The following is a 17280-nucleotide window of genomic DNA, read 5'->3' on the forward strand; positions in this document are numbered from 1 at the left end:
GAATTTTCCAGTTTTTACCTAAATAAAGTGTAATCTCTGTATAGTGAACAGGGCTGTGACTATCTAATATGCTTTGTGTTTCAATGCCTCACCATTTTCAAGATCTCTGTATTTTATCACTGAATAGAAACATTCTTGATAACATCCAAAGGCTGGTACACTAATATTTCTCACAGCTGAGGGTTTGTACAGTTGTATCCAGTGCAGATAATCCTCTGCACCAGCAACACAGCATCAGCACAAATCTCACTCCTGTCCCGCCAGTTTGCTACAATGTATCAGTGCAGGTATACGTAGCAGCCAACCAAGGATTGCCTAGACTGGGTAGAACTGTAACAAAACATCAGCTTTGGGAAGTGGTAGGTCTGTACAGGTTCTCAGCCTCTGGATTCAAATGTTCTCATCTACTGACAGCAAGCAGAGATCTTAAAAATGGTAGAGTATATTAGAAAGTTGCAGAATCTTTCATTGTAAAATGAAAGGGGTGTTCCGGTTATGTGAAGTTATCCTCTATCCTATGGATTGGGGATAACTATTACATCTGGTGGGGGTCTCAGTGGTAGGTCCGCCACAATCACAAGAATGAGGACCCCATGGAGTCCCATTAAATGACTGGAGCAGCCGGTTGCTGTATGCCATCTCTAGAACTCTCTTAGAAATTAATGGGCCTGTTCTCATGATGGGGGATCGCTGTTCGATCGATGGGGGTTCTACCTCTGGGGCCCCCACCGATCTAATAGTTACCCCCTATCCTGTGGATACGTCACATAACCAGAATACCGCTTAATATACATAAACCTGGACAGCTTCTTTAATAGCCACTCGCGTTCATGTGTAAACCCTGTTCTACCCTTGCTTGGTCTCATGCTTGCAGTCAGTGACAGGGCTGCGCTGGGATAGACTCTCCTTGGCATGGGCGGCTTCTTCTCTGCAGTCTGGCGAAACATTCCTTTCATTTCTGAGGTCTGGCAGACACACTTCACGGGTTCTGGAGATAAACAGCGGGTAGCCAGTGATACGTGTGGGAGAGTCGGGCCCCTTACAGCCTGCGGAGTTCTGTGACACGATTAGGACGGGTGAAGTGAATAACACTGGCTATCCGAAGATGATGGCACCTGTCGGGGGTGAGATAGATCAGGTAGCAGGTCTTGGGGGTGATGTGCTGGAAGCAGGAAAAACGGGCGAGCGCCTGAGACCAGGGCCAAATTGTGAAGTGCAGACGACTGGATCAGCACGATCTTGTGGGGTATTTCAGGTATGTAGTGGTCAGTACCTACCGAAAGTGGTCCCCAAGGAAGGACAACCTGTGACAGGGTCATGGGTGCCCAAAGCTCCTTGATGTGTGGGGTATGAAGGCTACCCCATGTGGTCTGATCCCACAGAAGACATACTGTACAGCAAATTGCTGACAACATGACTGCTGTTTATGACAGAAAGGTGTCAAGAGACACAGGGGATCCCATGTATTCGGAGACCGTTCAGAGCACCCCATGCTGATACCTGTTCACCATCAAAACCTCTACAGTGAACATCAGTTCCATGCTATGGAGTAATAGAAGAAGGAGGCGGGTCTGATGAATCATGTGGAAGTCCGGGTGCGTGTGCGTCACTTACCTAGGGAAGAGATGGCACTAGGATGCACTATGGGAAGAAGATGACTTGGTGGAGGCAGCGTGGTGCGCCGGGTAATATTATGCTGGGAAATGTTGTGTCATGTATCAACTAACCACTGTACAGACAAGAAGCGGTTTGTATCAGCAGGATAATACTGACCATGGAACAGGACAAGTTCTAGACGGCCATCTGTCTCCAAGTTACCCAAATCTCAATCTGATCGCCTTCCGAGAGATGTGCTGGGAAAAAACAAGTCTGAACCATGGAGGCCGCATCAAGCAATTTACAGGATCTGCTGCTAACGACTTTGCGCCAGATCCCACAGGACACCTCAGAGATGTTGTGAGGTCCATGCCTCGACAGGTCACCAATTCAGGCAGCACAAGGAAGTGTATTCCTTTAAAATGACCCACCCATATAGAAGAAGATGCCAGGATGAATAGATTTGTACATTAAAGGGCAATGACCAGACCATGAAAAGTTCTGCAAGTTTTTAATACGTGTGCTGATACTTCACCATTTTCAAGATGTCTGTTTGCGGTCTGTGAATGGGAATACTGCACTACAGGTCATATTGCGCTTCCTACTCAGGAAACTGGAAGGCAGTGGTCGCGTTAGGTAACTCCTCGAATAAGCAGAGTTCATGATACCTGACCACTGGTGAATACCTGCTCCTCTGGCGTCAGCTCCAATAGGGCTCCATACAAATGCCCTTAAGGGGGTTTGCCAGCTCTAGCCACAGCATCAATAGCGGTTTGGTGGGGGTCCAAATTTCAGCACCACCCACAGTTCAGCCGACTGGATTGCTGTGTGCCAGGTACAGCGGCGAACACTGGGTAGTGGCTGTGCCAGGTTTTGCAGCTCATCAGACCCAACCAATCTGACATTGATGCTAAGGATATTGCAGTTCTCAGAAAACCCAAGAACTAAGTCAACCATGTTTGGCGGTAGATATATTCTCGAGATTTGCATCAACCAATCAGAATGAGTGTATAAGGAATCGTTAATTTATTTGCATAAAAACGTCTTAACACTTATATATATATATATATATTTACATCAGTTACCCAGCTACCAGCCCCATTTGTCAGAAATGTATTGCTTTAATAGAAAAGCACAGTGTCTCCTGCAGCTCATGACGTCACTGCTGCCATCCTGTCCTCACAAGTGACGGGCGATTCGTGACCCCAGCAATCACACAGAGGTCTCTGTCAGACCCAGATCAGCATCCCGTGTAAGCCAACCCAAGGCGATGAGCAGAGTAAGTTCTGAGAGGAAATCAGCAGCAGAAATTACACATGAATTGTGCCAAAAAGTAACCAAAATCAAGGCCTTTTCTCCGTGTTCTCACCGGTAAGCCGCTTAGTGCTGGTGGCGAGGAGGATTAAGACTCTGCCTGAGCTTCCCGGGAAAACGTCTAAAAATGCAGAGGAAAAGTTTCAGTATCCTTATTTAGAGGAAGATGACATGAGAGTATGTAATGATAGGTATTATACATCCCGGTGCAGTATGTTCGCTGGGTAAGTATTCCCCTCTTTCTAATATGCAGCTTGATATTAAAGGGGTTGTCTCACCTCAGATGTTGGTGGCAAGTTGCTCGGACACACTACCAGTCATATAGGTGCATGTCCTACATCTATCACCAGAACGGAGAGCAGCCATGCAGCCACCCTCCATTAATTTCTATGGGGCTCAGGAAAATAACCCATCACCGGTTCTGCTATTTCCAGCAGTTCCATAGAAGTGAATGGAGCGGTGGCAGTGCTTGCAAGGTGCGCTCTCCATTCCTTTCTAAGGGGCTTCCGTACATAGCTGAGTGTGCTCACTTTTTGGAACTCCCGTAGAAATGAATGGACAGCCTGCCACGCTCTCCTTGACTTTTAAAGTCCCATTCAGGAGATAAGTGCAGGTCTCAGAGATGGGACCCACATCTATCTGACTCTGATTGTATATCATTACTAGGAAATGCCTTCAAAGTCCCAGATGACACAACCCCATTAAGATTTCCTTTAGGTCCCTCCTCCCTTCTGAATCCATCGTCATATCCTGGACCCATTTCCATGACGTCTGTGTCATCACTGGCTCCTAGACCAGGGTATGGCTAGCTCAGCACTGCTGTACGGGCTCTCTCACAGTCGTAGTCATACAGCAATGCAGAGTCTAAACGTGCCTGTGTGAATAAACATCACTTACCTGTCTGAGGAACTGGCTACCCAAGTAACTGGTGGCGATGCTGGTCAAGTTCTGGCGGGTGCCTACTTTACATTTGATGTAGCCGTAGAGATTGGCCCCCTGGAGAGTGACCCCCATTATTACCACAGCCTATGAGGAAAGAATTATTATACAGCTCGTTAAAAAGGGTCCCACATACAGGGCTAGGGAGGGGAGCAACAGTAACAGTACAACAGTAGGTGGCGCTACAATGTTACTGTTTATTTTGCTGGCCGAGATACAAGAAAAACAAATACAAGATGTCTGCTGTAATCACTGATCATCCACATGTCCAGATCCACCTGCCGACAGATAACCATTTTCAAGATCTCTGGTTGTGTCAGTAAAAGGAAACACTTGCTTGCATCCAACTGACACAGGTGCAGGGCGCGTTACAGTGTATTAGCGGTTTCTATTGTAAGCCTGACACCATAGGAACAGGTTTTTTATACTCCGTTTACACGTATTTACTAATGGCTGACCCTCATATTTCTGCCATGCGTGTACAGTCTGAGGTTGGCCACCATCATGCGGAAATATGAGAATAAAGGGCCATTCACACATTCAGAATTTCAAGAGGATTTTGGTGCACGAGCTGATAAAGTAATTGCGAGAATACGTAGCATGCTCGTTAATCTTGCAGATTCTGCATGGTGGATCAGCCCCACTGAATTAGGCTAACCCTCATGTGGATCAGCAGCATATCCGTGGCAGAAGTCAGAGGTCCTCTCAGAATTGTGCCCTGAATCAAGTAAATAGGTGCCGGATCTGCCACAGGCAAATTCAACATGAACATATCTGAAGTACCGTGCCACTTAGTCTTGTGCATTCTTTGACCTGTGGCACAGACAACAATTCACACCGATTAGTTTCCAGAACATATAACCGGGGTAAGGAGAACTCCATTCACGTGCACTAGAGGCCAACTGCTAGAAGATTTGATGAGGATGTCAGCATGGAATCCACTTCAAAACATCGCAAGACACATTGACCATTGGGGTCATCAACTGGTTTGGACCCCTTTCCCACACCCCTGTATATAGGTGGTTTCTCTGTATACAGCGGATTGAGCCAAGGTGTTGTCCCGCAGCTGGGAGCTCCAGTAATTAGTAACTATCATCAGGAGAACACAAAGTTCCCTGAAGCATTAAAAAGGATATTCCGGTTACATTAAAGGGGTTCTACAGTTTGTTTTAACTGATGATCTATCCTCTGGATAGATCATCAGCATCTGATCGGCCGGGGTCCGACACCCGGGACCCCCGCCAATCAGCTGTTTGAGAAGGCCTTCTCACTCTTTACCGCTGGCCCAGTGAAGTCACGACTAGTATCAACTGGCCTGGGCGCGGCTAAGCTCCATTCAAACAGCTGATTTGCGGGGGTCCCAGGTGTCAGACCCCCGCCGATCAGATGCTGATGATCTATCCAGAACCCCTTTAAGTTATCCCCTATCTTACCACTGAGACCTCCAGCAACCACAAGAACAGGGGACCTGTACCCCCTGCAGCTCCGTGAAATGAATGGAGCGGCTGGTCAGGCAAGAGTGTTGCCACTCCATTTATTTTTCTGGGAATTCCGGAGATAGCCGAGAGGATACCCCTTTTAAAGAGGTTCACTATTTTATCTTTATTTTCCCAAATTTGTTCTGGCCGCAACCACATTGGGGGAGATTTATCAACACTGTTACAATGGAAAACTGGCTTAGTTGTCCATAGCAACTAATCTGATTCCACCTCACATTTTTCAGGACTCAGCGCCAGTTTTTATAAATCTCCCCCACGCAGAGATTTCTGTGACAAGGACACAGATGTACAGAGTTGTCCGGAGGGAGAGTTGCCCTTTTGCAGCGCTGAAACATATGGAGAGAGGCTGACCAAAGAGCAGTTCCCCTCACTCGTATCAAAAGGTCTTTACACCCCTAAAGGGACTCACCAGCCATTTCACATTGAATGAAAACAAAGCGCTGAAGGCAAAGATAACCCAAATAATGGGGCAGGAGATGAGGCCGAGCCAGAAGATCCGGGACTCTGCTTCAGAGGAGATTTTCTTTCCGGTCTTGAAAAGCGAGAGATGAATCATTAGTTAACGTGACGGACACAGCGGAGACCCTGCAGGATCAGCAGTCAGGCTTACCTTCCTGGATTCATACACCCAGTGGCTCTTCCCGTCGTCATCTACTTGGTTCCACCATCTCAGTCCCACTAACAACCTCCCGGTGATGTTCTGCAAAGGAGAGAGATCAATTACACCTCTGTCTAAAAATAAAAAAAAACATTGGGGAGAACAATGCGATTACCATGTTCAAGCCTGCAGGAACCTGATATTTCTCAAAGCTGAGAGTCTGCTACAATTGTATCCAGTCTACACAATTTTCTGTAGCAAACCATCAGGGCAGTCTAGACTGGATACAATGTAGCAACCCTTCAGCTGTGAGATGGATTAAGTCTATATTAGTCTGATGTATAACCAGTAAAGAAAAGGGAACTGTATACACATGGCTCGTGGATAGTGATGAGCGAACTTCTGTTTTAAGTTCGGCGTCTAAAGTTCAGCTTCCGGTTAGCGGAGAATCCAGATATGGATTCCAAATACCATTGTGGTCCGTGGTAGCGGAATCAATAATGGCCGATTATTGATTCCGCTACCACGGACCACAACGGAATTCGGAATCCATATCGGGATTCTCCGCTAACCCGAACCCGAACTTTAGACGCCGAACTTAAAACAGAAGTTCGCTCATCACTACTCGTGGATTCACTCACCCAGGTCTCAAGATATAAGCCATAATGTTTCTATTCACTGACAGCAATCGAGTGTCTCAAAAATGATGAGAAATTGAAAGATATGGGATATGTCAGTAATATGTGACGCCCCCTGCCAATTGCTAGGATAAGGGGCGGCAGCGTTGCTGGTTGGCCGAATAAGCTAGGGATACACAGTGAAGTGTGCCCCCCCCCCCCCCCCCCCCCCGACATGAAATCTGCAGTATCACATTGTGACCTAGTGCAACCATGACACCATGGACGCAAAAAATATAGTGTGAACAGGGGATAAACTGTCGCCATTGGACAATCTCCGAGGCAGAAGTTATGCAACTTATAATACTTTAAACCTAAAAAAAAGTCATGGAGACTTCCAGGAAACCCAATTAAGGCTCCATTCACACGTCCGCAATTCTGTTCCATATTTTGCGGAACGGAATTGCGGACCCATTCATTCCTATGGGGCCGCACAATTTGCTGCCCGGATCCGGAAATGCTGACCCCCACTTCCAGGTCCGCAATTTCAATCCCGAAAAAAAAAATAGAACATGTCCTATTCTTGACCATGATTGCTGGCGATGTGCGGTCTGCAAAATGCGGAACGCACATTGCCAGTGTCCACGTTTTACGGATCAGCGGATCCGCAAAACACACACGGATGTGTGAATGAACCCTTACTGTAAGGCCTCTTTCACACGACTGTATGGCTTTTTCAGTGCTTTGCGGTCCGTTTTTCACAGATCCATTGTTACGTTTTTCGTTTCCGTTGGGTTTCCGTTTCTGTTCCGTTTTCCCGTATTGCATATACAGTATACAGTAATTACATTTAAAAAATTGGGCTGGGCATAAATTTTTCAATAGATGGTTCCGCAAAAACGTAACAGATACGGAAGACATACGAATGCATTTTTGTATGCGTTTCGTTTTTTTGGGCGGACCCATGGAACGTGATTTGCAGGCAATAAAAGGACATGTTCCATCTTTAACGGAACGGAAAATTGGAAATACAGAAACAGAATGCATACGGAGTACATTCCGTTTTTTTTACGGAACCATTGAAATGAATAGTTCTGTTCTGTACACGGACCGTAGATTGAACGCAAAATACGGCCCGTAAACAGGAGAATTTTTTTTTTATATATATATATATATATATATATCTCATATCTATATCTATCTAAAAATGGTCATGTGCAAGAGGCTTAAGGCTCTATTCACACGTCCGTATACGGGTGCGGACCCATTCATTCTCTATGGGGACAGAATGGATGCGGAGAGCACACTATGTTTCCAGAGCGCACACCCGATCTTCCAGTCTGCGGCTCCGGAAAAAAAATAGAACATGTCCTATTTTTGTCCGCAATTGCAGACAATAGGCAGTTCTATGGGGGTGCCGGCCGGGTGTATTGCGGATCCGCAATGCACTATGGACGTCCGAATGGACCCCAAGTGTAATCACACTTCCAGTCGTCTCCATGACAGCACACCTGACAACTACCAACGAATCTAGAGAGGGGCCTAAACTAAAGGGCGAGTTAACCCTTTCAGTGCCGGGCCACTTTTCACCTTAAATCCCAGGCCATGTGTCACCTTATGCGGTAATAACTTCGCTTTTACTCATCCAAGCCGTTCTGAGAATGTTTCCTCGTGACACATTGTACTTAATGACAGCGGTAAATATGAGTCAATATATTTCACCTTTATTTATAAAATAATCCAAAAATGTACAAAAAAAATTTGAAAAATTCTCAATTTTCTAAATTGGAATTTCTCAACTCTTAAGACAGATAGTAATGCCTCATAAAGTAGTTATCAGTCATCATTCCCCATATGTCTGCTTTGTATGTTGGTATCATTTTGTAAATGTCATTTTTTTTTTTTTAGGACGTTAGAAAGCTTAGAATTTTAGAAGCCATTTTTCAAATTTTCAACAAAATTTCCAAAACCATTTTTTAAGCACCAATTCAGTTATAAAGTGATTTTGAGGGGCTTATGTAATGGAAACCACCCATAAATGACCCAATTTTAGAAACCATACCGCTCAGAATTTTCAAAACTGATGTTACAAACTTTGTTAACCCTTGAGGTGTTCCAAAAGAATGAAAGGAAAATGGAGGTGAAATTTCAAAATTTCACTTTTTTGGTAGATTTTTTTATGTTAGTTTTTTCTTGCAACACAGCAAGGGTTAACAGCAAAATAAACCTCAATATATATTACTCTGATTCAGCAGTTTACTAAAATACCCCATATGTGGTGGGCATGTGGCAGTGGTCAGAAGGAAAGGAGCGCCATATGGATTTTGGAGGCAGATTTCGCTAGAATGGTTTTTAAACACAATTTTGTATTTGAAAAGACCCTGACGTACCCCTACAGTGGAAACCTTCAAAAAATGACCCCATAGAGAATATATTAAGGGGGGTAATGAGCACTTTGACCCCCTAAGCGTTTTACAGAATTTGGAAACACTTGGCTGTAAAAAAAGTTTTGTTTCTTCCAATAAAATGTTGCTTTAGCCCCAGATTTTTCATTTTCACAAGGGGTAACAGAAGAAAAAGCACCCTATAATTTGTTACCAATTTTCTTCCGAATACGGCAACACCCCATATGTAGTGGTAAACTGCTGTGGGGGGCACATGGCAGGACTCGGAACTGAAGGAGTGCCATATGGATTTTGCAGCACAGATTTTGATAAGATTGGTTTACGGGTGCCATTGGTTTTTATTTTTGGAGTGATTTTCTTATGTGGGGGCTCATTTTTTGCGGGATGAGGCGACGTTTTCATTGGTACCATTTTGGGGTACAGAAGACTTTGATTGCTTGGCATTAAACTTTTTGTGAGGCAAGGTGAAAAATAAAATATCTATCTATCTATCTATCTATGCCAAAACAGACATCTATCTATTTATATTTTTTTTACAGCATTCTCCTGAGGGGGCTTATAATGTGGTATTTTTATACAGCAGGTTGTTACGGACACAGCGATACCCAATATGTCTATCAGTTTTATTTTTTGTTAAGTTGCCATTTTCTGAGAGCCCTATTTTTTTATTTTCTAAGCGATTGTCTTAGGTAGGGGCACATTTTTTGCAGGATGAGATGAATGTTTGATTGGTACCATTTTCGGGTACATGAGACTTTTTGGTCACTTGGCATTACACTTTTTGTGAGGCAAGGTGACCAGAAAATTGCTTTTTTGACACTGTTTTTATTTCTTTATTTTACGGCGTTCACCTGACGGGGTGGGTCCTGTAATATTTTTATAGAGCTGGTCGATACGGACGCAGCGATACCTAATATGACTACTTTTCTTTCCTGCCTGTAAGATCCAGGGGGCTGATCTCACAGGCTCACACGGAAGGCAGCCACGATGCCTATCCTGCCGGATGTTTTTGGGATTTTACTGCCTTGATTTGAAATAAAGTTGAGGTCAGACAGGAACACACAACATTATAGATCATTATAAGGTGATAGGTCCGTGTCATAGCAGCATTCAGGATGGAAAACACCTCTGACACATGGAATGCATTTCTCCTACTGAATAGGATTGTGTGAAGTTGTCCATAGTAGAAGTAAATGCCAATCTCAAGCATAACAACGGGGGTCATTTATTAAGAAATATACGCCACTTTTTGTCGTGTTTAAGGTGCAGATTTTGTCGCAAAGCAGCTTTGTGGCAAAATCTGTGCCTTTGCGCCGCTCACGCTTCCGAGGTGCCGGGAAAAGTGTGTGTGGCATGGATGGAGAAGAGGGTGGGCTGGCCCATCACATTTACCATTTTCTATACTAGTTTATGCTGTGGAAAATGATCTTAAGCTACGCCAGCAATGGAGCTGCAAGTAGTTTAGAGCATGTCGCACAGAGAGCGGAACCAAGTGCCTCTACATAACTTTGGCTCATCCAGGCCTTTTAAATTTTTCTGCATGTGTTTTTCCTTTCTAAACAATCTCAGATTATGCTGCCATTGGAATAAGCACAACGGTATGGTCACATAAAATCAACACATATCAAAACAGATGCAAAGGAAAACTGGCTTACTTGCCCATAGCAACCAGATTCCACCTGTCTTTTTCTAAGGAAGTGCTGAAAAATAAAAGGTAGAATCTGATTGGTCACTATGGGCAACTAAACAAGTTTTCTTTGCACCAGTATTGATAAATGTACCCCGTTATCTGTAACCGTAAACCGAAAAAACAATGCCAAAAATTACCAGTTTTTGTTCATCCAGCCTCCAAAAAAAGAACAGAACACGGGTGTCATCCGCATCAGCGTGGTCGATCAGCAATTTTATAGAACAGGTCTTATTCTTGTCGATTTTGCATTTAATAAAATGGCCATTTCTATATTAGAATTGCACCACGCACACAAACAGTATCCACATTTTGAGGATCTGCGGACCACTCAACAGATACAGTTGTGTGCACGAGGCCTTAAAGGTCATCAAAAAGTCATTTATCCCAAAATGATGCCATCATAATGGGTATCACTGTGATCATACTAATCCACAGAACCCATTATATGTACAACTCGACCTGCGAGGAAAAAGCCCTCATACAGCTACCTCGAAGGAAAAATGCATTACTTTTGAAATACAAAAGGCAAAGGAAAAAAATAATTGCCAAGTTCCAAGGGCCTAAACGAGCTGTGTCATCACAGGAGTTAATAAATAAATGACAAGCTTATGTAATTGATGGTAATTGTTTCCAGTTACATCACTAGTATGTGTCCCGGTATGCACCCACTTACCTTCACGGCCCAGAAGTCACATGACAACAGCAGAATAATGGTCACCATGCAGGCGATGAAGCTCTTGAAGACCAGTTCACATAGGAGATAGACGATGATGGCGCTCACTCGGAAAAACAAGTGGAAAAATGACGCAATGGGATGCCTAATGGAAAAACATAATTCATATGTCAGAAGTGTACATCCATCACACACAAAGAAAGAGTAGAGGCGCTATCCTGCAAGAATTATCACTATGCCGAATACATGCAATTAAAATATTGTTAGTTTTTTATGTACATTGCATTTTCCCCTCTTTTAGCGCCCCCCTGCAGTTATTTCTTCTGGTCCGCCTTCTACGGCAGTCAGCAGTGGACGCACATGCTCAGTAGTTTCCCTGCTCACCTCGGCTGGCAAAGTGATCTCATAGAGAAGCGGCCCATTCGTTCCTCCCCACTAGTGTTGAGCGAACTTGTGTTTTAAGTTCGGCGTCTAAAGCTAGGGTTATCGAAAAAATCGTGTTATGGATTATTCCGCTACCACGGACCATAAGTTATGGTCCGTGGTAGGGGAATCCATAACGCGATTCTTCGATAACACAAACTTTAGACGCCGAACTTAAAACACAAGTTCGCTCAACACTACTCCCTACTTCTAAATTCAAATGTATAGTGATATCTCTCTCTAGACAGCGGAGAAGGAAAATGTGGGGGGCATTACATAGGACAGGTATCTCAGGGGCTAAAATGTGAGGGACTACACATGGCCTAGGAGCAGCTCAGCCCAATAAAAGTGAATGGGGTAGTGTGCAATACTAAGCACAGCCACTATACAATGTACGCTGCTCTGCTCGTCAAGCAAAGGGAAGGCCGCAGTGCTGATCGGCGGGGGTCCCGGGTGTTGAACCCTCACCAATCAGATACCGATGACCTATCCAGAGGATAGGCCATTAGTAGAAAAATCTTGGAAAACCCATTTAAGAGTTAATGCATATGTCCGGGATTTATGTGCGGACAATCCGCACTGAAATCTGCAAGTGTTTGCAGGGAAATCTGTGCGGTCAATCCACATCAATTGGTGCGGATTTTACTCTCCTCATTGAAGTGAATGGAGAAAATCCAGTCAGGAAAAATAACATTTTTAAATCCGCACCGTAGGTCAAAATCTGCACACAAAATAAAATAAAAAGTCCTCATTGTGTGCATGAGAATTTCAAGTTCTCATATAATACAATATGCATGGCCTACGGTGCATTTTCCCGCACATGTGCATTTAGCCTAAAGTAGCCCCTGCAGGTAAGATAATGAACAACGGCGCCCCCTGGAGAACCCAGAGAACTGAAGATTTACCTTATCTTTTTCCTCTTGGAAACTCTTGAGGTTTCTTCATCTGCGTCAAACAGAGAAACGTCCTCCGTCTCATCATTACTGTCCTATGAAGAAGAAACCGGGGTGACTGATCGTTACATTACACGTGCACATCCCTTGATAAGTGCAAGATAATGCACCTGGGGCGTAAAAACCCAAGAGCAGAATATACAATCAGTGATACAGTCCTAACCTCAGTATCTGAGGAAATGGATTTAGGGGTCATTATTTCAGAAGACTTAGGGCTCTTTCACATCTGCGTTATTGTCTTCCGGCATAGAGTTCCGTCGTCGGGGCTCTATGCCGGAAGAATCCTGATCAGGATTATCCTAATGCATTCTGAATGGACAGTCCGTCCTTCAGGATGCATCAGGATGTCTTCCGTTCCGGAACGGAACGTTTTTTGGCCGCAGCAAATAGCGCAGCATGCTGCGCTTTTTGCTCCGGCCAAAAATCCGGAACACTTGCCGCAAGGCCGGATCCGGAATGAATGCCCATTGAAAGGCATTGATCCGGATCCGGCCTTAAGCTAAACGTCGTTTCGGCGCATTGCCGGATGCGACGTTTAGCTTTTTCTCAATGGTTACCATGGCTGCCGGGACGCTAAAGTCCTGGCAGCCATGGTGAAGTGTAGTGGGGAGCGGGGAGCAGCATACTTACCATCCGTGCGGCTCCCGGGGCCCTCCAGAGTGACGTCAGGGCGCCCCAAGCGCATGGATCACGTGATCGCATGGATCACATGATCCATGCGCATGGGGCGCTCTGACGTCATTCTGGAGCGCCCCGGGAGCCGCACGGACGGTAAGTATGCTGCTCCCCGCTCCTACTATGGCAACCAGGACTTTAATAGCGTCCTGGGTGCCATAGTAACACTGAAAGCATTTTGAAGACGGATCCGTCTTCAAATGCTTTCAGTACACTTGCGTTTTTCCGGATCCGGCGTGTAATTCCGGCAAGTGGAGTACACGCCGGATCCGGACAACGCAAGTGTGAAAGAGGCCTTAAAGGTAGGCAGACAATGTCATAGAGCAGCAGGAAATGCTAGCAGAATGCTTGGGTGTATAGGGAGAGGCATTACCAGTAAAAAGAGGGAGGCGCTCATGCCGCTCTACAGAGCACTAGTGAGACCTCATTTGGAGTATTGTGCTCAGTACTGGAGACCATATCTCCAGAAGGATATTGATACTTTGAAGAGAGTTCAGAGAAGAGCTACTAAACTGGTACATGGATTGCAGGATAAAACTTACCAGGAAAGATTAAAGGACCTTAACATGTATAGCTTGGAAGAAAGACGAGACAGAGGGGATATGATAGAAACTGCTAAATACATAAAGGGAATCAGCAAGGTAAAAGAGGAGAGAATATTTAAAAGAAGAAAAACTGCTACAAGAGGACATAGTTTTAAATTAGAGGGGCAAAGGTTTAAAAGTAATATCAGGAAGTATTACTTTACTGAGAGAGTAGTGGATGCATGGAATAGCCTTCCTGCAGAAGTGGTAGCTGCAAATACAGTGAAGGAGTTTAAGCATGCATGGGATAGGCATAAGGCCATCCTTCATATAAGATAGGGCCAGGGGCTATCCATAGTATTCAGTATATTGGGCAGACTAGATGGGCCAAATGGTTCTTATCTGCCGACATATTCAATGTTTCTATGTTTACTTTAAAGGGAACCTGTCTCCGGGATTTTGTGTATAGAGCTGAGGACATGGGTTGCTAGATGGCCGCTAGCACATCTGCATTACCCAGTCCCCATAGCACTGTGTGCTTTAATTGTGTAAAAAAAAAAAATATTTGATACATATGCAAATTAACCTGAGATGAGTCCTGTCCCTGACTCATCTCACGTAGAGGACTCATCTAAGGTTAATTTGCATATGTTTAAAATCATTTTTTTTACACAATAAAAGCACACAGAGCTATGGGGACTGGGTATTGCAGATGTGCTAGCGACCATCTAGCAACCCATGTCCTCAGCTCTATACACAAAATCCCGGAGACAGGTTCCCTTTAAGATCAGAATCTCAAGTCGCCCCCTGCTGTCCACTCATGAAACTCTCTGCAAAAAAGTTTTTTACTTCCATCTCTCTGCAGGAAAGCCGGGTGGCAATCAACATGGCTGCCATAACAGCTCCTGAAGGGGTTGTCACCCAGCTTTCCCAGACTCCTGATCAGCCTAGTCGGGCAGAACTTTGCCGGGATGTACTGGATCTATACAAAGCCGGGCAGATTTATTTTGCATTGATTATATAGCACCAGTATATTCCGCAGCACTGTACAGGAAGGCCTACTGGTTGTCACCCAGCTTTCCCTGAATCCTGACTGATAAACGTACCTAGTGACGAGACAACAAGGGGCGTCATCCATCACTGAGTGTGGGAAAGCTGAGTGACAGCTGTAATGGTGGCCATTCTGGTTATTACCCAGCTTTCCCAGACCTCTGACTGCTAAGGCTGCCACATTATGTAGAAAGGATAAATAATAAGTCACTGCAGAACTCAGCAGATCACCATTCAGAAGTCTAGGAAAGCTGGGTGACTACAAATATGTCCTCCATTACGGCTGACACCGAACTGTCACCAAGCTTTCCCACACTCCTGAAAGGCAAACCCTCTGATATACGGAAATACATGACTATCGTGGCATAATTAGGGGGCGTTTACCATTCAGGACTCAGGAAAGCTGGGTGACAATGTAGATGGCCATAACTACTACCCTCACAGGAGTGGTTACCCAGAAATTATAAGTAACCCTAAGGCAACCACGGTGCTGCCCCCCATTTAGGAGTCTGGAAAACCAATATCCCTGAGGAAAACCATTATGATCTCTATGATGGGGGTTGTCACCCAGCTTTCCTAGGGTCCTAAATGTGATATGTGCCTAGCTTTACAGTGATACATCATTTATTCATAGAGCAATGCATTTTTGGGCAAATTAGGGATTTCTATTCCTGGAAAAGCCCCCATTAAGGCTGCCATGGGGGTTGTCATCCAGCTTTCCCAGTATGATGATTAACAACTGTGCCTGGTTATGTACTAATACATCATTTATTCTTTTTCAGCAGCTTCAGGACGCAAATCCCTGGGAAAGCTGGGTGACAACCTACTATGGGAGCTGTACTGGAGGCCATAATGGTGCTTACTTATATAATCTATGCTGATGTCAGCGCTTTATCATCCAGATATATGGGAAAGCTGGGTGACAACCCTCTGTGGGACAGTAATGGGGGCCATATTGGTTGTCACAGAGCTTTCCCGGAGACAGGACTGATAAAGCTGCCAAATATTGCAGAATTATCGAGGCCCATTTCTCCTTCATGACACTGGAAAAGGGGCCGACAACTAAAGTGGGAACCTAAATAGGGACCATAATGGTTGTCGGTCAGTTTTCCTAGCAGTATAAATCTGTGAAGATAATGCAGAATTATCAGAATTAAGGCCCATTTCTCCTTCAAGGCTGGGCGACAACCAAGCAGACCACCACGATCACCTCACCAGGGGTCGTCACCCACTTTTTCCTGCCAAATTTGCCTAGTTCTGCAGTAAAGCTCCAAAATACTAATCCGCGGCGTCGCGTGCTCTATATCTATGTAATATACGACGGAGTCCCTATAATACGGCGTCCGATTATCCGGGAAGTCTGAGAAATGAGGCAAAGAATTAAATATATTAGATTACTGACCATTTGCTAATCCGGCATGTCAGGTGTTAATACGAGGTAACCTAGCTCCCTGTGGCCACAAGATGCCGGATTAAAGGAACTGTACCTGACTGCAGCTGATACATCGTATATATCAATGCAGCGGGATGAGGAACTACGACTCCCACCATATACAGTCAATACGGCGTCACCTCATTTACAGCCTGGACCACTGCTACATGACTACAACACCCAACATCTTACATCAAAACGTAATGTTTATGTGTCTATCACACCTGCAGCAATGACACCATATATTTTACCTCAGAAAACAGGTAAAAAAAAAAACTGGCTAACCTAGTAATGTGACCACCCTGACAGCTCGGGTACAACAGGTGTAGGCACAAGAACTACAAGTCCCAGCATGCTTTGCGCGCCAGAAGGCTGTTACAGTAAGTACCAAGGTAGAGGCAAAGTCCCCACTGTTTAAAACTCAGCCCAAGAAGGATAGCTAGAGGCCGCCATTACCTGTCGCATCATATCAGCTGTGACCAGGATCTCCGGGAGCCGCTCACTTCCGGTACACGGCTCACTTCCGGTACACGGCGCACTTCCGGTATCCACTAAGAGCGCGTCCTCGATGCGTCGTGACCGCGACTGAAAAGGCGGGAAAGCTCCTCCTCCTGTCAGAGACATGAGGAGAGGCAGTACTACCTGCACTCTTCTGTGGGTGCACGTCCCACAGACAGCTGCAGGGGGCAGTAGTAGATTTCAGTGTTTTTTTATGATAAAATTCAGTTTTTTGGTGAGAGATTTATCACTTCCAATGGCTGCCCATCCACGGTGTACAGACTTATGTCGCTTCTTGAGGATTTCAAATCTGCGCAGAAAACATAATCTGCGACATGGGTTTTATAGGCGTGTAAATAGCGCAGTGTGAACACACCTGTAGTCTCATAAGCTT

General features: G+C 44.9%; 1 protein-coding gene across 1 annotated transcript; it reads right to left on the bottom strand.

The window, feature by feature from the left end:
• Window positions 1–2599: 2599 nt before the first annotated feature.
• LOC122941836 (Golgi apparatus membrane protein TVP23 homolog B-like) lies at window positions 2600–16953 on the bottom strand. Its single transcript, XM_044299295.1, has 7 exons — window positions 16845–16953; window positions 12660–12742; window positions 11332–11476; window positions 5959–6048; window positions 5758–5880; window positions 3808–3936; window positions 2600–3031 (listed from the first exon to the last, which is right to left on the bottom strand). The coding sequence occupies exons 1-7, from the start codon at window positions 16854–16856 to the stop codon at window positions 2999–3001; spliced, it is 615 nt and encodes a 204-aa protein (XP_044155230.1). The 5' UTR covers window positions 16857–16953; the 3' UTR covers window positions 2600–2998.
• Between the last annotated feature and the right edge of the window lie 327 nt (window positions 16954–17280).

This window comes from Bufo gargarizans, chromosome 6, assembly GCF_014858855.1.
Source record: "Bufo gargarizans isolate SCDJY-AF-19 chromosome 6, ASM1485885v1, whole genome shotgun sequence".
Classification (NCBI taxonomy): Eukaryota; Metazoa; Chordata; class Amphibia; order Anura; family Bufonidae; genus Bufo; species Bufo gargarizans.